The 25460-nt window shown below is 43.1% G+C and overlaps 1 protein-coding gene across 1 annotated transcript in view; it reads right to left on the minus strand.

Annotated features, from left to right (window-relative positions):
• Positions 1-93: 93 nt before the first annotated feature.
• NPEPPS (aminopeptidase puromycin sensitive) overlaps positions 94-25460 on the minus strand; it is a 35245-nt gene continuing 9878 nt past the window's right edge. Inside the window, exons 3-23 of the mRNA XM_068660655.1 lie at positions 20407-20484; positions 18906-19027; positions 17880-17987; positions 16753-16953; positions 16270-16366; positions 16131-16164; positions 14605-14719; positions 12177-12341; positions 11678-11782; positions 11243-11303; positions 10331-10440; positions 9631-9694; positions 9083-9222; positions 7411-7545; positions 5806-6025; positions 5070-5212; positions 4431-4487; positions 3834-3941; positions 3420-3575; positions 3270-3317; positions 94-1467 (exon numbers count right to left, since the gene is read on the minus strand). Of these exons, the coding sequence (XP_068516756.1) occupies positions 1315-1467; positions 3270-3317; positions 3420-3575; positions 3834-3941; positions 4431-4487; positions 5070-5212; positions 5806-6025; positions 7411-7545; positions 9083-9222; positions 9631-9694; positions 10331-10440; positions 11243-11303; positions 11678-11782; positions 12177-12341; positions 14605-14719; positions 16131-16164; positions 16270-16366; positions 16753-16953; positions 17880-17987; positions 18906-19027; positions 20407-20484 (2420 nt within the window). The 3' untranslated portion in view covers positions 94-1314. The remainder of the gene's footprint in view (positions 1468-3269; positions 3318-3419; positions 3576-3833; positions 3942-4430; positions 4488-5069; positions 5213-5805; positions 6026-7410; positions 7546-9082; positions 9223-9630; positions 9695-10330; positions 10441-11242; positions 11304-11677; positions 11783-12176; positions 12342-14604; positions 14720-16130; positions 16165-16269; positions 16367-16752; positions 16954-17879; positions 17988-18905; positions 19028-20406; positions 20485-25460) is intronic.

The raw sequence follows: 25460 nt of genomic DNA on the forward strand, positions 1-25460 counted from the left end.
GTTCCTGAGTGCTTAGGTACAACCTCGGGTTTAGGTCCCTGGAAAGCTGCGACGCTCCCAGGCTTCCAACAGAACACAAGGGCAGGACAGGAATTTCACATTGACATTTTTATTAACGCCAACTGTTTTAATTTTTTTTTTTAAACAATAGCACAAAATGTTTCAGGGAAGCAGTCTGACAGTTAGTCTGATGACCTTCTGAAATACAGTTAAGCCACACCAAATACGAATTCCTGTTAAAGAAAAAAAAAAAAAATGGAGCTCAACCTTGGTATTAGAGGGTGCTGTGCCTGGTTAGTAGACCACGCTGCTTTGTGAAGTAAATGATGGCACACAGCTTAGACTTCATCATCACGCCAGTCATCACTAATTTAAGGCTTCTGAATCAAATTACCATCAACATCACAGAAAGGAACGAAAAGCTAGTGTTGCTACGGCCATGAGGAGATTGAACAAGCTGGATCTTTTAGACAAGTAACGGTGTCTCGAAGAGAAGAGCCCTGCCCTAACAGCAGCCAGGAGAACCAGTCACACAGTACTTATCTCCTCATTTGCATGCATTTCGAGGGTGCAATTTAGTAAGGAAAAAAAAATATTGCATGAATCGTTCTCTTATTTAATGTGGCTATGAAAGATGTTTCCTTACAACTCCATTATCTCTAAGAAGGACATCAGCGAGTGAAACCGAGGAGAAAACCGAAGAGCGACAGAACATTTTTCTTTTTGCTGAGAGGTAACACAAAAGGGAGGGAAACCTACTCCTTGGATTGGGGGGGACTGCGGGAACATCTCCCCAGCACCTCGCGCAGCCCCTCCGGCACGCCAGCCACCTGCCCTAGCGGGACCTGTCCCACACAACGCCCTCAGAGGCATTGCCCCGTTGCTGCCCCAGGCTCTCCACAAAATTCCACTGACCTAGAAACCGCTGGTTTCTTCTTTTTTGGGGGGGAGGGCTGGGGGAGGGTGTAAAAAACAGAACATCTGTCAATAAGGGTGTTGGGAGGGGGAGGGCGTTAAATATTTTAACCACTGACAAGGCTTGAGGAAGTTTCACAGTTTTGTTATGCTCTATTTTATTACTATCATATTTACAGATTTCTTTTTTTCTCTTTTCTCTTTTCGTTGAATTGCTGATAATTTTAATAGAATTTAATTCTTGGAGTGTGAGCAGGAACCAGTTAACTACATTCATTGTCCAATCCCCATCCGTTTGAGAAAAAGACTCCAAATTCTTGGCATATGAATCAGCTGTTGGGTAGCTCCTCCCTCTCCCCGCGATGAGGCAGCAGGACTGCAGCAGTGGCATGCACGGGTTCACACCATGGCTGGGGGGGCCTTGCGCTGCAGAAAATATTGGTGGATGTTCTCGGCGTCCCGCTTCAGCCAGGCTGCATTCAGCAGGATATTTTCACAGCACTGCTGCACAGTGCGTTCTGCCGACGGAGCGGGGTGGCTCTCAAAGAAGGCCTGTACAAAAAGCACACAACCGGCCGTGAGGGTGCAAACAGCCAGACACAAGGTTATATTTTTAAGTCCCCAAATTCCCTGGTTTGCACAGAAACAAACCGTGCTTCTCTGTGCTCAGCTCTGCTCCCACCAACTTCACAGACTGAAAAATCTGCAGAGCGCTCGCTGAGTTTGCAGGGCGGTAATCCCAGGTACAGACGGGAGCAGCACAATGCTTCCATCCCTCTGCTAGAGGAAAGCCACGGCAGCATTTCTACAAAGCAGCCCAAACGCTGCCTCCTGTCTGTCCTGACCTCGCTGCCGGGGTCAGCGAGCGGCACTTGAATGATGAATTCAGTCCCTCCCGGGGAGGCAACAACCGAGCAGCAAACCCAGTGGGTATTTCTGGACACTTGGAAGAAGGCACTAACTGAAGCCTCGGGCCATTTTGCAAAAGCATTTGTCTAGAGATCAGATTTCTCAGGACTGTAAGGAGGCCTCTGTCCAAACTGCATTATGACCTCCAGGCACCAGCAGCTCTCAGGGTTTTGCTGGATGTTCTCAGGTTTCCTCCTCCAGAACCAACAGCATCGATCACCTGCAAATAGCTCGGGCTGCAGAACGTGCACCAGAGGCTTCTGTGACTCTGCAACTGGTTAAAGGGTGGAATAAGCTGGCCCAGCAGGGAGTCATCCTTCATCTGCAGCATACCTCCCCTGCTCCTAGCAGATCCCCTTACACTAACGTATGCCCCAGGGTGACACGGAGACTCAGGCACAGCAAGCACTGCAGCGAAAAAACTAGGTATACCTCGTCTCAGGAAGTTCTCTTGGAAACTGGTAATGATTTAGATAGGGAAAGTTGCTCTGGTAGATGTTTTGCTAAGTGTTTTTTAAGAAAAAAATGACTTATAGTGCAAGGTTTCTCTGTAAAATCAGTTGTGCTCCTAAATCTTTGTAAGGGGAGGGATCACTACATGATAAAAGACAAAGCTTCTGGCTCAGAATGTCTTCAGAATAAGAATTCTTCCTGAATTTTCCTAATGGCAAAGTGATAATCAAGGGCCACATTTTTAAGTTTTCTCTTCCAAGGAGGAGTCCCTGTAAAACTGCAGGCAAAGAACAAATAAAACCCACACATGTCCTCAAAATGCTTCCAAGACCAGTGCCCACACTCCAGGAGTGTAGTCCACGAGTGACATCACATCACCTCGGGCCACCACCTTCACGACTGGCTTTCTGCAGACACGAGTCTGTCTTGTGTCAAAGCCTTGCTCTTCATACACAGCACAAATGACGACAAAACTTGGAACCACAATAGGGAATTTAGCTAATTTTTAACATGTTAATTCCTTTAAGAGTCACTGGGTGCTAGTGCAGCCAGCACAACGTGTGCTGTATCAGCCTGGGGAGGAACGAAGTGGTGGTGTAAGCCTCAGCTTCCTACAGAGGCAGTAACAACTATGGAATTTACCACAGTTACCTTTAAAGGCTATCTTTCAAGGAGCCTCAAAATCCACGCCACAAACTCTGCTGCATTTTATAAAAATTTAAATGAGTAAGACTAATGAAATGTAAATCATTAAAAGCTGCATATTAGTCTGTGAAAATACTGACTTAAGACATTTCAACAGAGTAACTCAAGCAAAAGCAACAGGATTCAGGGACTACCCAACAGTCGGTGTCGTCAGAGGCAGAGCTGCTGTTCAGTTGAAAACCAAAAACCACACGGAACTCATGGCTCTTCCATTAGGTGCTTACAGCCCAGAGCACGCCACGTCTGTCGCAGATGAAGTTAATGATCTATTTAAATAAAATTCTTACCTTAACTTCTGCGGCCATTTTATCATTTGCAAATCCATCCACTGTTAGCTGAAGGAAAAAAAAATAAGCAAGGGTAGGCAGTTAACATTTCAAATATACCTTAGTTTTGGTCTGCTACATGGACAGGACTTTTCTCATAGCCACACGTACCTTTATTAGTCGGGATATCAAGAATCCACCTTGGTATCGATTATAAAGTTCCTCCCAGTTGTCCCTTACAAATTTCCAAGCAGCTTTTCTCCCCTGCTTGCTGCCTCCAGCTACTCCACCGATAACAGATACTGTGTCCTGGGGACGTACCTCTTCCTGAAGGGGAGAATGTGGACAAATACTCAATATTGTTCCAACAAATACAGCATGTTGGCTCTATGCATTTCTACATTGAATATCCAGGATATCGTGGTTGTTTTTTTTTTGTTTTGTTTTTTTCTCCAAAGACTTCAAGATACGAATAAGACTTAATTGCTGAAACTGTTCTTCCTTCCCTTCATTATATGAGTACAGTGCTCTGTATGCACATATTCTCATGACACAAGGAAACAACGGGTCTTTCCAATAACTTACTGAAAGTGCAAAGGTGAGAACTTTTTGAATCAGTTCTGGTTGGGAGATGGCTCCAAGGACTCGTTCAATGCGGTTCTTCTCCTCCTGCATGTCTGCTTGCTTGTGAAGCTTCAAAGGCAGAGCGAACAATGTTAGCACATGGTATTAAAAGGCTTCCTCTCACCTAGCACTACCGAAGTTGCTGCACACACTACAGCTTCTCGATTAGTCTTCAGGCATAGTACGTGGACAAATTGAACATGTTCATGAATAATCCTGCAGCTATCCACATTACAGACCTCATTACACATCCATCAGCAGAAAGTACCAATAGTAATAAACTGATCTTCACCGCTGTTTATATAAGGTCAAGTAGAGCCGTGCCTCTGAGCAATGAAAAATAATCCTAAAATGAGATGCAACAATCCACTAGGTGGCAATTTCACGCTACACAAGGACCAAGGAAAACCACAATCAAGTCCTAGCGTTCACATCATCAGTAAAACATCCGACTGGGCCTGTCTGCAGATAAACCACGTCTTACGACGAACTTGTAGGGTAGAATTTTAGCTTTTTGTTGCATAAGCTGGCAGTGTTAACAAAAGGGTGTGCACTCACCTTTAGCATGGTATCTAAAGTAGTACTATCTCCATGCTTCAAAATTGTTACATATACCTAAGAGAGAGCACAAACAAGGAAAGTCCCTCAGAAATCACTTTTAGAAATGCAAAGCAGAGCTGACAGTGCTGAAAGGGGTCTACAACAACAATCAGGTTCTACATATTTAGGCTAGATTTCAGACAGGTGAACAGATCTGGAAGATACCTGCACCAACACCTTTTGTTTTAACACTGGATTTTAAAGACTCCTTGGCCTCTTCCTCAGTTTCAGCATAATTTGGGTAATTTCAACTACAGCAAAACAACAGAACAAGGAATCTTTGCACCATGCAATAGCTAGCAAGTACTTCATATATACCCAATCCATGTCCACCACAGCTGGACTTTGTGCTCTGCGAGGCCAAGATGACAGCTGTAGTGCTCTTCAAGGATCCCTGCACAATTTCCCACATTGCTTTTAAGACTGGAGGATGTAAGGTGCTCATAAACAAATGAAAATGAACAGAAGTCAGCTCAGGTTCAGCACTGCACTTGAACAGTCTCCCAATCCCCAAAACCAACACCACCTAGAGGCCAGAGTAGTTCTGCATCAGTAAACGTGTGTCAAACATTGCAATCAAAATTTGTGATAACCTACAGGACTCCTCAGATCAGCCGAGAGAATTTGTTTTCCTTCCACGTGGTCCTTAAATCGGCGTCTGGCTTCTTCTAATGTTGCCTTGTGCCCAGCTTTTCCTAGTTTGCCCAAGACCAGACCTCTGAGAAGGGCATCAAGATGACCTAATGAGTAGCAGGATAAAATACAATTATTTGGAGACAATTCAGCAATTAAATTAATGAATGTAATTCTTTAATTCCATGTAGACTGATCAGGGCAGAGCTGTATAATAATCCTTCCACGTGCTGGGGGATACCTAAAGAAACCAGGACTTTTCCCGCTCTCATAGGTGCCAATGGAAGAAGCATTGATGTTCCTACAGCAAGGGGGTCAGGAGAAGAAAATTCTGGAGCAAATACAACAGGCTATGCCCGTAACCTGAGCTAGGCTGGTAGCAATAACCATTAGAGTCTACAACAGGACTAACTACGACAAGTAAACATGCACGTATCTGGCTTCCCATCCCTACAGTCTAATAAGCAGAGAATTTTTACTCAATCAGCGACCAGGTAGGGAAAAGTTTCACTATTTTAGCTTGCACTGGAGAAAAGAGGATTGTTTGGGGATTTGACTGTTTAAGTATAAAATTACCCCCAAATGCCTACTTCAGACCTTCCCCTTCCTTCCTTCTCTGCCCTTCCCAGAGTCTCGATGGCTTAGTCACGCAGAAGCATTTCAAAACCACTAATGGATTTCGCAGTGTAAGTTTTCCTACCCTCTCCAGGTTTGGGGTCCCATCCCAGTCTCTCCCCTATCGGTGAAAACACATCTTTCACGAACACCTGGATTTCCTCATAGAAGTCTGTGTGGGACAAGAGAGTTGAGAGAATCTCCAGGTTACAGCTGAGATCGCTCCACACGGTGTAATTGGGCTCATTGACAAAAGCTTCCATGACTTTTAGAACCTCGACAGTGCTAATGATTCCAGCTCGGGCCTGGGAGAGGAAAAGACACAGGTTAGTGTTACTTCCAAACAGAATTGAGATGTTTAGTAGCTCATTGCCTTATTTAAGAGTCTCTTCTGTGTGCACAGCCTGCACAACGACTCTCCTGTGAGGCTCTGCCAAGGTGAGCTGACACTGGTCAGAGCACCTCAGCTGTGTGCTCAGGTACTTCTCACACAGGTAAAAGCACTTCACAAGGAGACAGCTGTGTAATTATGAGCACATTTTGCAAACAGGAAGCAGACAGCAAGATTAAGTGACTTAACAAAACTGCAGCAACGCTGGCAAGAGATAACAAACCTACAGAGTTATTCTCAGCCCGATACTACACCCACCAAAATCTTATTTTATCTAAAAACTGTGAAGGTTTAGAGGCTTCGTTTTTGTTCTTCATTAAATTGAGAGTGTAAAACTGCAGGAATCATTTTTGCTTCTTGCTACTTGTGAAACAGTACAAGTAGCACTGCCTTTCCACCTCTGCCAGCAAAATTTAGTACTGCTTCAGAGCATCACGGAAACACTTCTGTGCTCAGTGCAGTTGATGATACCTACAGTGAGCATCTCCAACCAGACTGCTTAATCTGGAACTGGATCAGTAACTTACAGTACAGAAAAATAGGTGAAAATCAATTTTTATTATCAAAGCTATCTTCACCTATGATAAAATATAATTAAAACAGACACCAAAACAGGAGTCTAGTGCAGTATCCCTGTGTTATTTACTCATTTTTCTGTCCCACTGGTCTTGCAATATTTGGGCAGTGACCAAGGCTACAGTTTCAAACCCTCTAACTAAGCCATGGTGAATGACAAGCTTTGAAGCTAGAGAGGTAGGGTATCAAAACCACGTTTTTAAAGCTTCCACGTATATATATATTTGCTAACCAGCAAGAATAAGAAAGTGCAATTTGAAATACATAGATAGTACAGTAGTTAATTGTTCAGAGCTACTACCATCTGCTTTTGGGGTAATAACTTGCTTTTAAGCAGTAGAAATCCCCAACAGCCACCTCCTCCTGCTTTAACAAGCCCTACTGGGTAAAATGCATGGTGCTGATAAAGCCTTGGATAAAGTCTTTGAGAGGGTAATTAAAATATCCTTATTTTTAGGAGTTAAAAGAAAGCAAGTTCTCAAAACAATTAATTTTATAAGACTATAAAATAATATCCCTACATATAAAATGGGAGTTATAGACAGACTGCTTCCACAGGATTTAAGTCTTGTAATACAAGTTAGAACTTGTTGAGCTAATTAATAGTTAAATGTATGCGATAATCCCAAAGGCGCTTTGCCTCCAGAAACGGAGGCTGACAAGCACTGCTTTCTGCAGCTACTACAGCCCTCATTATTAGACAGAATAGCAAAGGTTGCTTACCAGAGAGAACAGATCATTCTGCAGGCCAAGTCTGTCCACAGGGGGTAGGGAGAGGTCTTTGATCGCTGGTATTAAGTTCTCCAGCATGTCAGGGCTATACTGGGTACGGTAAAACCCTACTGTTCCAAGGTTTAACTGAAATGTACCAAAAGAGTGAAAAATTAAAAGTAAGGAACAAAAATTAATTTATTTGTGTGTGTGTGTGTTTTGTTTTTGGTTTTGTACCGTGAGACGTTTCTCAAAGTACTGCAGTTCAGAGAAGCCAGTCATTTAAACCAAATTTTAAAATAAAGGCTGGGGGGAAGGGAGGGGGCGCACTAAAATTTGAAATAAGGAATGCTCTCTAAGAGAGACAGAAGATGAGAGGGAGCTGGCACGAGGAAGCAGAGGCTAGGAGCAAGGAGAGAAGAGAAACTTCTATGGGTAACTCCTAACTGCAGTAAGGGTAGTGATGTACTGGGAAGATAAAATGCAGGACACTGCTGGTGCTAGAATCTTGTATTTTGTAACCTCACTCTCAACTTGCTCAATTCAAGAAAATGATTCTCTACCAGTAAGAAAGGAGAACAAGTACCTCTGCCCTGCATAAAAGCACGTCATGGTCAGCAAGTTTGATGGATTACATGCTACTACCTGCTGGTATTCCAGTGTAGGCAGACAAGTATTTTGGTTGAACAGCAGTACCAGACATAAACCAGAAACATTGCTGAGCTCATCAGGAAGTCGCCCCTCTTTTTGCTGGTGCTACAATTTTGGTCAGTCCAATTGCCAGTCCTCAGGACAGTGGCACTAACTAAAAGCGTCAGGCTGACAACCCCTGCAGGCAGCAGTCCTACAAATCCACCTTGGACTGAGCCGAACCATTGCCTTCTCAGGCAGCAGCATCAAACTTGCGTCTGGTTTGGACAGGTGGGTTTTGGGGCTGTTCATTGCATGTCCCTCTGTCACCAGGGGGAAGCAGATAGATAAGGTGACAGAAGGGAACACACAGGTCTGACAGCTGCAATATTCCTGTTAGTTAAACAGAAAGGTTTGATTTAGAATGAAAAAGAGACTAACCCTTACTGTCATTTCATGGAGTCACCTCTCGGAGTACAGCTCCAGCTTAGAAACAATTATTCTTCAACCTCATTAGTTCATATGGCAATAATCCCAGTCAGCTGCTGTCTTTCAGTTTTAAAATTCTGTTTCTGACTGGTGTCTGCAACAGATCTCAACAGTGAATTTTTTCACTTGCAGATTTGTACTCGCCTGGTAATAGCCCATTGAAAACCTTCACACTTAATGAAAGATAAACAGGACTATTTTTGCTCAGGACGGACTTGAACTAAACTGTGGTTGCCATAGGATACTGAAAAAGCCACCGCACTTCAAATCAAAAGTTGCCTCTACTTAATGGTGCTCTGTTTTTCTGGGCTTGCACTCCTAAAACGTTCCAGTTTACATTGTCTGGACTACCCTTGGAAGCAAAACTTCCAAGAGAGAAAGGACCACACTAAGCAAGCATTACAGAGAACAGCCAATATCCAACAGCAACACAGAAAGGCCCCTCCACAAGAAATACAAGATTGCAAGGAAAAAAAGAGAAGAGGAAATTGAAATGCAGGGGCACATTACAGCGACAATCCAGCTTATTGCTAGGAATGTGTTCTCTGCTGTTGTGACAACTCACCTTCACCCACTGGTCTGGTTTAACATCTTTCAAAACCAAGGTCAGCTCTGGTTTGTCCATCAATATTTGCATTTTGGCACAGGTGGGGTCATCACTTGTACAAATACTTATGGGGACCATCCACATCGGAAAATCCTCCCCTAGAAGAGGAAACCAAAAAAAGGAAGGCCTAAGGAAAAAAGGTATGCAAACACTGAGAAAAGCTGCTTGATGCTCAAACAAGTTTCAGCAGCAGTTTAAGCAAGTCTGCTTAAATTTAAATTAACAAAAACCTGAAGGAAAAGAGCAGTCCTGGACTCCAAAGCCAAAAATCTAAATCACCTTTGAAGCCAAACACCTTAATTTCCATAAGCAGAGGAGGTAGGCAGAATTTGTGTCTTAGAATAGAGCTGACTTCCATATGAGGCATTTTTATTTATTCACGACTATAAAACCAGCGGCTTACAGAGCTCCTGAGATAGCAGCATTGGCCTTACACTGGGCATCAGTTTCAGGCATTCATCAAAAGCATCTGAACGCTCTGCTCCTGCTCCCAGCACTCATCTTACCAGTATATGGTCCACTGGCACAGAATTTCTTCTGGACTAACTTCAACACTTTGTCCTCTTCTTGCTAAAAATAAAATAAAATAATAATAACAACAACAACAAATCAGATCTCAAAAGAGTTGCAGCTTATTTCAATATTCATGGAACGAAAGGAGAAAGGCATTACCAGAAGCTAACCACAAGAATTCATTCCAGTTTATTAATCCCTGTTATTGTTAAAACATACATACCCTAACCCTCAATTGATTTTTTTTGGTCAGACTTTTGTCTAACCTCAGTTTTTAGCCACTAATCCTCAGTCTGCAATCCGGTAGAGTAAGCATAATCAAACTGGAGCGAGAAGCAAACTGTGCTGCAAGGGGACCTAAGTCAAATATTCCCTTCCTCCCCCCTTTTCACACACACAGAGCAAACGGGCTATGTCAGCAAACTCCCAGCACGTGATCTGGAGCGCTTGCGGATAAACTCCATTATCACTTTCCACTGGGTTCCTCCAGTGAGCCACTCTCCCCTCCCTGCAGAATCAGCTCTGTCACTAAACAGCAATTCACTGCGATGTCTCCTGGTCCAAGATCATTATTATTATTTTTTAAGTGACTGGATACTGCCGAATTCAATCTTAAACATATCTAAACGCAGACTATTTGATCTGGAGTACTGAAAAAACAGTTATTATATGGGGAATTGCTAGACAACTTACCTGTTCAGCTTCCACATAAATGAGCGGAAATCCCATTTGTTTGGTCCATGTATTCATCACAGCAGCAATAGGTTTACCACTAGCTTTTTCCAGGCTTTCCCAGAGGTCCTCTGCAGAAGAAAAGTCTGACTGAGGTCTCCCAGAGCCTTGCCGTGTCCGACACGACTACAGACACTACACGGGCACTGGAGGGTGGCAGGCTCCGTTATGACTGCAGTTTCCCTTCGTGTTTTTGACTGCCTTTTTGTCAAATTGTAACTGATGATGGGCAAGAACAAGGTAATAGCTTAAACCATTCACAGATGGGGAGAGGGAAGAAGAAAACGTCATTGCAACTACAAAATGTCATCAATACACACTGAATATTCAAAGTGATAAACAGAAGCATCTTTTCCACAGGTTTTTCACATACTATGCCAAAGAGCCAACTGAACAACACGGGCTGTTAAAGGCTGACAGAGCACGACGTTCCACCTCCGCATTTGTGACTGAGGCACAAAAAAGGTCTAAGTAAAGAAAGCATTGTGAGATGTTAGACCAGACTTTGAACTGTTCAATCACACACGCAATCGATACTGCAAAACAAAGCTTGCAAAAGGCTGAAGCTTACACAGCAAACCAGGATACGCTACTTCTAAATTAAATCTTCACTCAGATATATGCTTGGCCGTGGTAAATGCACGTCCTTCAGATTACCTCATCCACACACTCCTGAGATACAGAACCCCTACAGGATGCTGAATTCTGGCTGTGCAGGTGACACAGTGTATAAAACTGGAAACAAGCCAATTACTTCCTTGCATTTCAGTTATCTCAGTCGGAAAACCAGCTTTGTAAGAATCCATCAATTTAGCAATAAAAAATTTGTCTCCAGAAATCATTTTTCTTAAGCACGTAATAATCATCAGTTACCTGTAGCTGCATTCTTCTGCAGGAACTTTGTTAAATATAAATTCATTCCTTTCCGAAAGTCCTGGGAACACACAATTGAATAGGTAATGGCACCAGAATGTCCTCTCTACCTCCCTCCGCACTGCATTTACATTCAAGAACCAGCCAAACAATCCTAGGATCAGTGTGCACATCTAACTCCCACCTAAACTATGCTACTAGAAAGAATAGCTTAAAACATTTTTGTTAGCCAACTTTTAGTACTGAAATAGTGGGGAAAATACAGAAATAAAACTCTTATCTCTCCTAGCTAAATTCAAATACAGCCCAGAAACCACACTGGAGAAAATCCTTCAAAATATATAATACATAAATTTAATAGTTTTTGTTTGTTTGTTTTTTACTGTAAAAAGATTTGGCAACCTACACTTAGTTTTTTGACAACAATCTTTTTACCTCATCACCAATGTAGTCATGTAGCATTCGGATTACAGACGCTCCCTTGCTGTAAGAAATAGCATCAAATATTTCATCCACTTCGGATGGATGGCCAACACTAACCTGTGGTAAACAGGATAATTAACAGTGAGAACAATTTTAATTGCCACAAGATTTTGATTTTGCTTGTTTTATTGCTTAAGGAGCTGACTTTCTCTTTGAAGAAAGCACACGTATATCCATCCCCAAATTGTCTTAGTGGAATCTGCACCCACTTTGCCATTTCAAGTCAGTAGAGCAGGAACACTCCTGAAGAAGCCATCATCAAACCCTCAAACCTCACTTTTGAAATATTAGAAATACTAACAAAGGAAAAGCCACAAAGCGTAAATGCAACTTCAGATTTTCCTTTGCATTATGAATGACTGCACAGTTCTCTTTTCTCAATAGGAAAAAAACCTCACATCCAGCTGACAAGAAAAAAGGGAGATGACTAGAACAAAGAAAAAAATCTTACTTCAATAGGATGGCTGTTGTCTAAGGCATCAAGCTCTTGAGCTCGCGTGTAATCAGCAGAAACAAATTGAGTCCAGATATCGTACTCTGGGAAGCAGTGATCTACACATAGGTACTCAATCCAGGAGGCAAATCCTTCATTCAGCCAGAGATGGGTCCACCATTCCTGGAAAGACGAGAAGGCAGAATAAAATACAATTAGCAACAAAATTCCAGGAACGTCACTTAATCAACAAGAGGTTTGCAGAAAAGGTGAGCTGTTAACAGCCTAGTGGAGCATAAATCAGAAGAGGTAATACACGTAAACACAAATTCCTCCCTATAAAGAAGCCCGCAGCCCTAGCACAGTGGTTAGCAGAGTCTTCCCCTGCCTGAAGTTCTAGGAATTCTGCATGGAGAGCATGGAGGTACAAGTGAAACTCCCAGACTAGAGGTCAGAGCAGAGCCACTGAGGGAGTTGTCATGAATGACTGCTATGGATGTTATCTAGGTTAGGAAGCTGAGGCAGTGATATGCAAGGCCACGGGTCCACAAAGCAGCAGAACTGTGGCCAACACAACAGCGTCATCTTCAAGCTGAATAAGATCAGATGCAGAAAACTAATTTGTTGTTTGTCACTAACAAACATGCTTACATACAGTAGAAAACCTGGAATCTAGAAGTGTTCCAGACTACGGAAACCTGAAATCTACTGAATAGCTAGAAGTGGTTTCACCCAGCCAAGGATGGGCTTCGTTTAAAACATGCATGTTACATTATGTTTAATTTTTTTCCCTTCATTTCTAATATCTAACTGAAGCAGGAGAGATAAGGAAACAAGCTACGGATAGCAAGGATGAAAACACCCCTTTCATAACCACACTCACCATCGTATAAACCTAAGTGTGGTGCTTAATTGAGAAGAGCGTGGCTATGATGACATGGACCCTTCAGTAAATGAACCAAGCAGGACACAGAATCAGCCCAGTAAGCTGTTCCACAAAGCACTACTGCTTCTGTGATGAACGAGACATTTACCCCAGGGAGAGTGAAATTTCAGTAAGGAAAGCTGTTACTGGAACTCCAGGCAGATAAGCCCAGCTTTATTTTAGGAGCGAAGACTATCTGGTTTTCTTCTACATTTCTGACTGCATCCATTTCCAGGTCAAGGTTCTAATAGAAAGGTTGGTGCCAGAGGATTATTGCAACTGCAGAACAGATTCCCAAGTGATGTTTGGACATTTAAATCTTTTCGCCCCCATTTTTGTCCCTCGTCTCACATGCAACCCAAGTGCTCAAGAATCTACTTCTTCCCCTGAAAGTCTTCTGATCTCATTTATATTTGCTACAGAGGAACTGGTACATTGTGCTGCCCAGTAAGACCTGGTACTGGCAAACTAAACCAGTGACTGAGGCTGGTGCAAGCATCTCAGGTTAGAGAGGAGAAAGGGCTGACTTTCCAGAAATGTGGAAGTAGCACTGAAATCTGTTTTCACTTTTCACAGCTCTGCACTGCTCTCACATGGAAGCTACCTGTGCTGTCACAAACAAGAACACGGCTGACTAGATTTTAACAGGCACAGCGCTGTGAAAAGGTTTGAGAACCTCTGCTGAGCGTTAATATTTATATTGGTGGTTTTCTTCCACCCACTCACACTTCATTTAAGCAGCCTGAAAGCCAGAGCAGCGCAGATTCGGGGCTCCAGAGGCAACGTTCTTTTTTTGCCAAACACGCTGGTTTCTAGCAATACAAGAAGCTTCCTAACCTGTGAAATATTTGGATTCAAACATCTATGCGTGGGGTTTGGGGATAAGGAGTGTCAGATCTAATTAACAGAGTAAGCTGAAGCTTTGTTAACAGCAGAAACTCTGACAGATACAGCTTTCAGTTTTTAGCACTAAATGGAGCTTATTTACAGATTTCAGTCTTGCTGCTTCACATAATGCTTCTGTTCCCACGAAAATTACTTAAACATCAAACCATTCAGACAGCTGGCTTCCCATATACCTGAAATAATTCACGTAAGTTACTACTGTAAGTTACTAGCACCTTCTCAGCTAGTGGACTAGAGTGATTTGCAATGCTGAGCTGGCACTGATGTGCCTTGGTATGAAAGCCTGACGAGTGAATCATGCCTACCTGAAAGGAAAACTGGATTACTGCCTCTGAGTAATCTGACTAGCCAAAATCATTTGCATGGAACACGGCACAACTCTAACTAGAACAGTACTCAAACAACTGAACAATGTTTCACACAGAGAAAGTCTAAAAATACTTTTAAAGAACACAGTGGTGAAGAAGAGAGTGATAATAAAGCACTAGTTATAAATTAAAAATAAAAAAAAAATTAACATAACATGCCCAAGATGTTATTAAGGGACACTTTAAACAGCACATGATATGAAGCACGTTTCAAAGAAAACTAGAAGAACTTGTAACTGTTAGGTACCATAGTCACAAGGTTTCCAAACCACTGATGAGCAAGTTCATGTCCTACAACCAGAGCAACCCACTGGCGAGATGAAGAACAGGAATTTTTGGGGTCAATGAGCAATGCAGTCTCCCTGTATTTAAAAGAGAGAGATAACTGAACAGAGTGGCACACGCCTAGAGAAGAAAAACACAATCACAAGTAGGTTAAATTACCTAAGCAAACTAAAAAGTGATCAGTACAACTGGAAAAACAAGAGCTATTTCAGTTTAGACACTTTTTTTTTTTTGTTAAATTCCACGGTTATTGGAATGCTTTGGAGCAATAGTTCCTCATGGCATGCAAGAAGACAAGTGCAAAAACCCAAGCAGGACCAAGAAAGTTTACCCTTTATTTATGCAACAGCTCACCTACATAATCTAGCAAGGGGGGATTTGGGGAGGAGAGGGCAAATCTCACCTGAACTGTAACTCCCTGTGCACAGCAAACCTCCTCTGCCTCCCCCAGCCCCAAGGGAACTCCAGCTCCTCCAAGTGCCCGGCCGGCCGTGCTGCACACGTGCACGGGATTCTCCACGTGCAGCTCACACACACACGTGCCCCTAGGTCGGGCACACGGCCTTGCACTGACACCCCCGTGGCGGTCAGGACACGGTGGGTCAGCCAGAAAAAGGATTCTGGACCCCTGCGACTCAGAGGGGAAAAACGGGCACCTCCAAACACAGGCGGTGCCTGCGGGTTATGCCGACCTTCTGTCCCCAAAGGGATAAAGCAAGCGTGCCAAGCCGAGTACAAGGGGGGGAAAATTAACAGCAAAATTAAGAAAGGCTTCCAAAAATTCTGCTCATTCAAGACAAATATATTTTTTTTTCCCCACAGGGAGTAAAGTATCAGGTTTCGTCCAAATTGCAACAAGAAGTTGATTTTAAACCTAGGTTCAAATTTCCATCACAATTTTTTTGAGGCCAAATCAACAGTTTAGCAGAAGAAATTCAACTGATTTCAGATTTAAGTCCAAAGCTTACAAGTCCAATCTTGCACAAAATGAAGGAAATCAGTCTAGCAATGAGCACAGATAATGTAAGAGTATCGAGCAAAGGTACAAAAACTTGATCAGATGAACATAAAAAAACTGAAAAGGAAGGCAAGTTAGTATTTTTGATTTACATGGTTATAATGTGGTTGCTAAATTTACCAACTTGCCTACGACATAAAGTAAGAAACCCTTCCAGCTGTGTCAGTAAGTACATAACTTTTATGGGGAAAAAAAGCAGCCAAGAAAGTTCTCTTGTGGAACAGGCAGTGCTGCCAGACAGTTAAAAATCCTCACACCCTTGGACAGTAGTCACATAGCTCATTCTTGCCTTCCTAAGATTTGGATAATAATGCACGCTGCTGCAGAAGTCAAAATTACCCAAACTGAAGCAAGATCTGGAGGTATTTACTCAGTCTTATTTGGGATGATAGCAGCTCCCTAAAACTAATCCAGTTACTTCCAAGAATTAGTGAACAAAGAGGGGGAAAGACAGTATTTTAACAGCATACCTATAAGTAACAAGGCCCCAGTTCTCCATGGCACCTTTATAAAATAAATACAAAGGTTTATTGATATTGATACACACCTCTTCCTAAATGTTTATAATTCAAATAAAATACAGTTCATCAATAAAGTGAGTTACTTTACCAGCAGCAAAATCTGCAATAGCTATGAGATCAATTTTAGGAAGAGGGTAAGGAACATTGAAGTAGTCCTTATAAAAAGGCAGAGTTTTAGCAGCAACCTGTAAGAGATGAGAGGAGAAACTTAGTAAATATTACGTGAACTTGGAACAATTGGTGTAACTTGAGAATTTCTTTACGGCTGAAAGTAGCCCAAGAAAACAGCAGACACGAGCTTTCCTCCAGAAGCTCGATTCCCAGCTTCCAGAGCACGGTGGTTTGCAAACTCCCCTTCCCTCCTCCTCCCAGGCTGCAGCCTACCGTCAGCACTTCTGCTTGTCTGCAGATGGAAGCCTACACTATCAAACCAAAACAACTCCAGTAAATGCATACTTTTGTCATTAAAGACACGAGCTTGTCCACAGGTGACATTTCCTTTACCATCGAGGCCGGTTTCCTGGAGCTACTGAAGCGAAAACACCCCCAGAATCACCCGGGGCACATTTACCTCTAATGCAAACTTTCCTTGTTCTGCTTTGCCAACCGGAGTGTAAACGCGCACCAAGACGCCATCCAGGGACCTGGTCTCTACGAAGTCGTACTCGCCCACCACAAACGCCACCAGGTACGTCGACATTATCGGGGTGCGAGCAAACTTCACCTCCACCAGGTTCTCATCGTCCGGGTACGGCTTGCGGTCAATGACGTTCTGCAACAAGAGAGAATCAGGTTAGGCTCACGGCACCGAGACTGCACCACGCAACACATCCGACTAACTATTGTGGCATTAAGAGTCACACATTTACCATGGAAGATCTCTGATTATAAAATAGAGACCATACCACAGGTCCCCGCCTAGCTACAAAAAAAACCATCATATACGGGGGTGTGCTTTTATTATATATACATATCTATATGCACACACAGACTGTATTCTATTACTGGAAAAGCAGCTGAACATGCAAGTTATCAGCTGCTGTTCTCCAAGGAGGATATTACCCAGTTCCAAATAAGGCACAAGACTTTTACTAAAATACCAAAAAACAACAACAACTGTAACCACATGGTCAGTGGGCAAAGCTCGACTTTACAGGTGACTATGAAGGTTAGTGTTACTGGAACTTAAAAATTATATATATTTAAAAATCTACTTTATAACTCACTTGCCCTTCTCCAGAAACACTTTCCAGAAATATTTGTACCATATTTAAACTAGCAACCTGAAAATGCCCACTTGTATTTGTGACAGAGGTACTTTTACTTGCACATTTTATCCTAGTTCTGCTCAGAAATTCTCTAGGGCAGAAAACATGCTTATTTATCTCGAGTTATAGCAGCTATATAAACATGCAAAGGCTTATTTTTTTCAGTCACTCTTAATCAAGCAGCACGTGGCCTGACATATGCTAAGACTTTAAAAAGAAACACACCGCTGTAGTTTGCATGGTGTTTCGATTTTGTGTTAGCATCTGAAATACCAGTATCTTTTTAAGAATTATCTCAATTTAGAGCTGCTTAGTAATAGCTAACAAGATGGACTATATTTCTAATTCCCAAAATATATTATTACCTTTCAAACAGTCAACCATCTTTACTATAGCTTTATTTAAAATACAGTTTGCATTAAGAACTTACCATATTTGACAAAGCTACTCTGTCTTTAGGAACCACCAATGAAATATCAAATGTTGCCTTAATAGCAGGCTCATCCCAGCAAGGGAAGGCTCTGCGAGCATCAGTAGCCTGAAGGAAACAAGAACATTAACCAAATAAATCACGAGATACCGTTGCAGTAAGAACACACAAAAATTCAGCATATTTTACGGGCAAGAAGTTGGATGCTTGATGGCTTGTCACTGGTGTAGTGTCCTCACTGCTACCCCTTGACCCCTGCATTAGAGCATTTTGTTACTACTGTGATAGCTTATTTCCTTTTTTTCTTCCTTTTTTTTTTTTTTTTTTTTTTTTTTTAAATGCTCTCTGCGCGGTGATGGAATTCTACAGTCTGAGTAAAATTTAGCAGAGTCATGACAGGAGCAAAGCTCAGTCATGTGAAAGCAGAGAGGGCACCCAGGCGTTCACAGCCAGTGCACACAAGACCACCTATTTATATTCCACCACTATACTGCACCCAAAAAATGTTCCATTGGTATTAGGTAAGTACTCTGAGTTTTTATGTAACCAGGCAGATGAAATTACAATATGGTATAAAATTCTGTCATTATGACCAGGGTTTACATAACGTTTGAGGCATTATCTGGCTCACATTTATGGATGTCACTAAGATGCTGAGATTAAATCTGAATGTTCCATTAAAAATTAATATATTTCACAAAGGCAGGTTATAGAGATGTGTTTGACCACTTCTAAATAAATAGATGCAATGTTTGAAAACATCTATTTTATATATACAATGCATCACACATCAGCGTGATCCCTGGCTGGGGAAGTTGCCAGATCCGGAATGTACTGACCTTCAAGGCACAATGTAAAGGATACCTTTAGCTTTAACCAGCCACACTCAGAGCAGGAAGCAAAAAACGATTTTTGAAGTTTGCCCAGAGGGTAGAGCTAACGCTAGGAAACGAGGCCTTTGCTGCTTTTAAGAACAAATCCTATATTAAGGATGACATTCTCTGAAAACAAAAATACAGCCCGTACCTCAAACTGAGTGACAGCAGCATAGCGTGTGTCTCCAGTAGGGGTAGTATATTTACTTCGGTAAAAACCTTTCATTTTATCATTCAGCTCCCCTACAAAGTCTATCTTTAGCGTTCCCGTCCCTGAAACAGAAACAGATGGGACATTGTTATTTGCACGTGCCAAACAGCGCTTTTATTTGGTCTGGACCTGCAGGCCAGGCTGCTCAGCTGGCCCACTGCCCCTCTCAAGTAAGACGTCCCTTAACTCATCTCCACCCATGACTTTTTTGCCAGCTTCCCTCAAACCTTTCACCCTCCTTACGTAAAAGTAAGCTCCAGCAGAGCTAAGCATCACAAACAATGCAGGCAAAGCCAGCCCCATGGTGGTGTTTTGGCACTCGACGGGGTCAAATTCCTGTAAGGTTCCTGCAGTGCTCATTCTCATCCTCTAAATACAACACAGCAAACCAGACACCTACCTTGAGCCATCTGAAAAGTCTGATCCTGCAACTCTTACCTCTGAGTAAAGTTTGCAAAAAAGATCGGGTAGCTACTAAGTGGTAATAGCATCCTCTGAAATCTACTGCGGAGGCCAAAGTGGAGCACTGGCTGCCTTCAAGCTTCTAAGTCAATTAGTCTCAGGATTTATTCTGCCCTCGATGTCTCAGAGTAAAAGGGGAAACCTGATCTTGACCAGAAAGGCAGCATGCCAATATCACACAGAGTGAAACATTAACGTTTTATCACCCCGGAATCTTTACATTTGTATTTGAAAAGATTTAAATGAAACTGCTTTATTCAAACTGAGGAGCTGAGTTTCAGTCCACAAACTGTAAAGCAAAAACCAGTACTTTCAAAAGATTTAGTGCATTCATGCCTAGGAACACTGTGATAATTCAGATTAGCTCTTTCTCAGTAAGAAGAGAACAGCTCACCAGTAGGTGACATAAATAGCTCGTGAGCCTAGCGCCCAGGAGCAGGTAAATAGAGTCACTTCGGGTGTTAGAAGCAAGCACCACCACTAACAGAACAACCTCTTCAGTTCCACAGAACTCAAAGTGATTTTATCACTTCCATTTCCCATTAATCTTAATGATTTTAGTATCAAAGGAACCTTGCAGGAAAGATTTCCTATGTCAGGAGCCAACCTGCACTGCCCATTCCGGTGCTATCCATGCACTGAGCAGTCAGCTATAAGCAAACCTTCTGTTCTAGACAGACAGAAGTGCAGCAATTTTTTATGCCACTTACTTGAAATACATTATTTCTACTAGAAAAGGGAAGCCCAACTTTAAAACACTTTCAGAATGAACTTCAATCTACTTTTACGACCGACATTTCATTTAAGAGCACCCCTCTTTCAGCCTCCTGCTGACTTACAGTGGGCAGGGTCCCGAGGGAGCAGGGTCCCGTGCTCCCAGGCAGTGACTGAAGGGGGGGGCAGAGCTACGGCTCCAGCTCCTCAGGGTGCAACTCCTTAAATATGTGGTCGAAGGCCAGAGCACCTAAATACCTCTTACCTTTCTGAAGGGTACTGGGAAAGGAGAGGGTAACCTTCTCGTCCTCATTTTGATAGTTGAACCCTGTGGCGTGTACCTCTGAAACAGAGAAACAGACTTGGTTTGAAATGAGACCCAGTGGTGGTTTTGTGACTCCTGAGCATTAAAACGAACCCAATCAGCTAAACCCAACAACACGCTGCAGTTAGTGGCCAAATCAAGGAAGATTTTGAATAATCTAGAATGATAATTTAAAGCAGCCAAAGAAATGCCACCCAGTGCTGGAGCTGCACCTCACGTTACCTCGCTTCAGACAACTAAATTTAGCTCATTTACTTCAGAGCATGAAGCCACAGCCTCAAACCACCACCTCCGAGGCACATCCTGCCTTCCGAACACTGCCTCCTACCTGGCAGAGGGATGTCTGCTGCTGTGTGAGTGCTGACATTTGTGCTGCCCGATTGCAGTAAGAGCAGTATCCTGCACGACACCAAGACAGCTGGAAACAGCCACTACAGCCCTGCAGCAGGATTCTTGCTAATTATTCTGAACAGGATGCTCCTGATTTAAGTAATTTGTAGATCTCAGTTTGAAAAGCACACCAACAGCCACAGCAAGGTGTTTTCATTTGGTTTTAACCACTAAGAAAAACTCAATGTTGATTCTACTTAAAAAATTATCTTCAGAACCACGGACCTACCTTGGAGTTTGTACACCATTCAGCAAGGGCATCCAAAATCAACTGAAATATTAAGCAGTACGGCATTTACACAGCATTTGGATCTATTTGTAGATGCAGACATCTGAACTATGAGGCCAAGCTGGGTAGTTGGGGGAGGGAATCATTACACCAGAATCGAACTGTCCTGCAGCGTAGAGTGAGCAGAGCCAAGAGAGAACACCTCATGCTGCTGCCACCTCCCTAACTCACCAAGTGCCATCTCTGCATCCCAAGCGATGTACAACCAGGATCCTCCAACCAGAAACCTAAAACAGCTGCAGAGGGCCTTGCTGTGCAAGTCCTGCTGTCTTCATCACACCTGATACTTAACCACTGCCATGACTAGCTGCCTTTAAGGACACAAACCGGAATCAGAACAGATTAGTAGGAAGAGCAACACTTTCTGCCACCCATCAGCACCTTGGACTAACGAGCTGGGTCATCTCGGACACAGCAACGCACCCTTCTAGGGTGTTTAATACAAATACTTGCAATAAAATAATTCTGGCTCTAAAAACATACAGTACAGACACAAGTTCAAGTGAAAAATATCTTTATAGGACTGAGAAGAACTCTGGACTAACAGTCTGTACTGAGAAGTTGCAAGGTTTACATCAGCTCTAGGTGGGATGGGATGGATCATTTACACTGAATACGTGCCTCGGCCATCAAAATGCCAGCGAGCCTGAGAACCTCCTGAGACAGCCCAGTGCAAGCAGGAGGAAACGCTCCCCTCCAAGCACTTACAGCAACCCCAAAATGTTCCCCCCCTCATTTCATAGTGCTAGATCCCAGCTGCTCGAAGGTCAAACGACGACTAAACAAGTTACAGCTCCAACGGGCTGGAAGCAACCATTTCCTGGGAGATGCTGTGCTCTAAAGCAGCAGAATATAAATGAAAGGTTCAAAGATACACCAACTATTCAGCGCTAATTTAATCCACAGCGAAAGAACCATAGAAAACCATCAGCGATACTTTCTGCAGTTGGAGAGAACTGCTTCTAACAAAGATGTAATTGCAGTAAAAGGCCGTCTGAATTCCTACCACTGGTGAATACAAAAGCTCCTGAAGAGAACAACACAATTTTGGCAGCCGGCTAACTCCGGAGAGTTTGGCACTGCGAGGTTGCAAGTTAATCACTAGCACATTAGTGCACAGTCTGGACCAAGGCGCATGAGAAAATAAAAAGCTGCTGGTGCTCGATGCTTTTGGAAAAAATGAATAAAGAGCAGACCCAGCAGCTCTCCCTAACTCAGGGCACTATGTATCAAATTTTACAACAGCATTTTAAACGAATTACAGTCCTACAAAGTACTTCCTGAAATCGCATGGTAACTAGACGGACACATCAATTAATGATCCCAATTTCTGCATTACATACCCATAAACGTGGATCCGAGCCAAAGGTTTTAACCAAAGTCAAACGTACATGTATTACACAGCAAAGACAAGGCCGAATGGAAATGATGGAATTATAAATATCAGAAATCCAGCTGACTGTAAGAAATGTTGCCCTACACAGGCAGGTTTGTTGCCCCCCCGTCACTGGTAATCGAAGGCACGTTGGCTTAATGAACCTGTACTCAGCTGAGCTGCTGTGACTGCGCCGCGTGCTCTCTTTGCCTACTCTACCTGCAAATTAAACACTTCAGCTTAAAGCATCTGCACGCTGACATGTCATATGCCATCCTTCTGCATTAGCGCTGAGCTATGCCGATGCCGTTCCTGAGGACGCTCTCAAGTGCTGTCACATCTTTTCGCAGGTCTCAAACTAGTGGTTGTAAAATCCTTCACAGGAGCCAGCAATATTCTCACCTATCTGATATTCCCAAACTCTGCCAGCGCAGCCCAGACCTCTTTAAATAACCTACCATTACAATTTCTGTGTCACATCAAGCTCCTCTCCAGAAGGAAGGATGAAAATGGGCTTTTCTACAGCAAAGAAAGGTTTCACAACTGGCTTCACAAACCCCGTCTGCTGCAGACAGGGACAGCAGCCTCACATTCCCCACCTGGCCCCAGCTGCATGCAGTCACTGTGGCCAGGAAGGTGATCTGTGTCCGGGCTGCCTTTTTTTTCCTTTTTCCCTTCCTCCTTGTAGAGTTTTCAGTTCTCAGGCAGAGCAGACTCCTCACCCACGTGGCTGTTCTGCAGAAGGAAGGTGAATGCCAACAGAAGGACGAGCCTCGCTGCCCCTTCCCGCAGCAGCACGGTTTTGGAGCACCTCACACTGGGGTGGGACAGCAACGAGCCCAGGCCACGGGGATGCATTGCTCAGATGCACTTGGGCCACACTGCTTAGCTTGTGATAAGCACCAGTGATCTGTGGCTGTCATTTGAAAAAGTCAGGTGAGGCTCTGGTGTAAGCACACCGCTTTAAGCACTAGCATCCAGGCACGTCCCTGCAATCCTAGGAGGGAAAAAAATAATAAAACAGGTTCTGGCCTTAAAACCTTCTAAAAGATGAAGTACAAATCGAAGTTCACACGATTATTTCTGCTAAAAAACATGCTTACAGTTGCTTGTAGTCTTCTATACAAAATTGCCAATTACTACTCTGTAAACATCTCTACATTTAAGCAACTGCTTCAGATCTCCCAGCATCTGAAAAATTATCCAAGCTGGACAAAGACAACGCAATACACTGCCCACGACTCCACCACAATTCCACAGCCCCCTGATGGAGATTCAGGGGGAGCTCAAACTGCATAATGTCCAGTAGGGATGAAACTCTGTCCCTTAAAATTTAACTTTAGAAGCAGCCTGCTCGGGTTGCCCTTTCGCTTCTTCACCCAGCGAGCAAAGCCAGCCATTTGGACTAAGGCAGGACAGCACGCGTGCACCTAGCCGCTAGGACTGCACTGTAAACATTTGCCTACAAATGCTGAAAGCTAGCTTCTTGAAAAACAACAATAATTGCTTGTTATGACTAGCGGGAGAAGCCAAACTTAACTTCAGCAGAAGAAAACTCCATCTTCTCGAGTGGCTTTGTTCCATTACAACATAACTGGCACAAACGGCAAACGCACATCCTTCAGTGACCATCAGTGCGCTCAGTTTTGTAACAAAACAGGGAGTTTTTCCATTCCAAAGTACTGCACGATCAATCTCTTGGTTTATTCTTCACTAACATTCAACCTTGGATCACGTAGCAAAAAGTTTTCACTTTGACTTTAAATCTTCAGCAATTGTTCCTCAGCTTCCTGTCAAGTTTTGGGAAATAACCTGGTTTCCTGGCAAATCTACATTAAAATTCCAAAGACCAAGCTCTACCCTCTGCCGTATTCGTCTCCAGAAGAATGGCAAGGAAGAGACGGAAAGCACGGCCCACTGCTCCAGTTAGGAGCTGCACAAACCAGTGCACTCCAAACTACCAAGAATCATTAGCAGAATAAACCATTCTGCACGAAAGCCAACAGATCAGCTCCAGCAAGGAAGGACGGGTGCCTGGTGAACCAGGTCTCTCCTTCACACAGCTGCTTGTCAGAACATAACCACGCTGAAAGAAGCGAGCTGACCGATTGCCTTCTCTTCCCCACTGAGGTGCAGAAGCAAACGGGGCAACAACTTCCCACCAGGGCTTTAAGGAGGAAACCTCAGCAACATTAACTCGCTTTCAAGTATTCTATACAGGCAATATGAAGCAGCACCTGAGTAACCAAATCCAACTGATCTGGCTGATTTCTGCTGCCTCACTGGACTACATTTCATATTCTGTTTTTGAGACCAGTTATAAAATTACCATCCAAAAGCTGTGCACAATAGGAGCATTAGTAAGGCTGACTCGATCTGTACCAACAGGTGCCAGCAAACAGTCTGCCAACTTCATGCAATTTTACTTCCAAAGCCATTATACTAGTTGGCAGCTTACCAAATGAAAGATATGTTTTAACCCCATGAAGCCAGAGCGTAATTATGGAAAACCTGCAGGACTACACCCCAACCATCGATATTCCAGCAGGTTGAGGTCTGTGCCTTTACCACAGCCAGGGTGCTGTGCTCGTATTCCTCCGTGCCCAGCGCCGTATTCAAGCCTATCTGAAAACCAGAACGAAGGAGCCGAGGCCACAGAAATTTATTTCCAGTTTACTCAGTTTAAGGGCAAAAAAAAAAGTCTGCCTTAAGCTCTGCTATTAATACTTCAAAGTTACAAGGAGAGCGTATCGCTGTTAAAGAACATAAAAACAGACCCTGCAGGAGAGGAAAATCAGCTCTGAAAACAGAAAGATAATAAAATAGAGAGGGTGTGTGTGTGTTAACTTCCCTTGACTCGAGCAGAAAGAGATTACTCCTAGGCACTTCTTCCCATTTATTTTCATTTTCTCAGGGATAAAATAAAAAATTAAAAGGTGA

Source organism: Anas acuta, chromosome 25 (assembly GCF_963932015.1).
Source record: "Anas acuta chromosome 25, bAnaAcu1.1, whole genome shotgun sequence".
NCBI classification, from domain to species: Eukaryota; Metazoa; Chordata; class Aves; order Anseriformes; family Anatidae; genus Anas; species Anas acuta.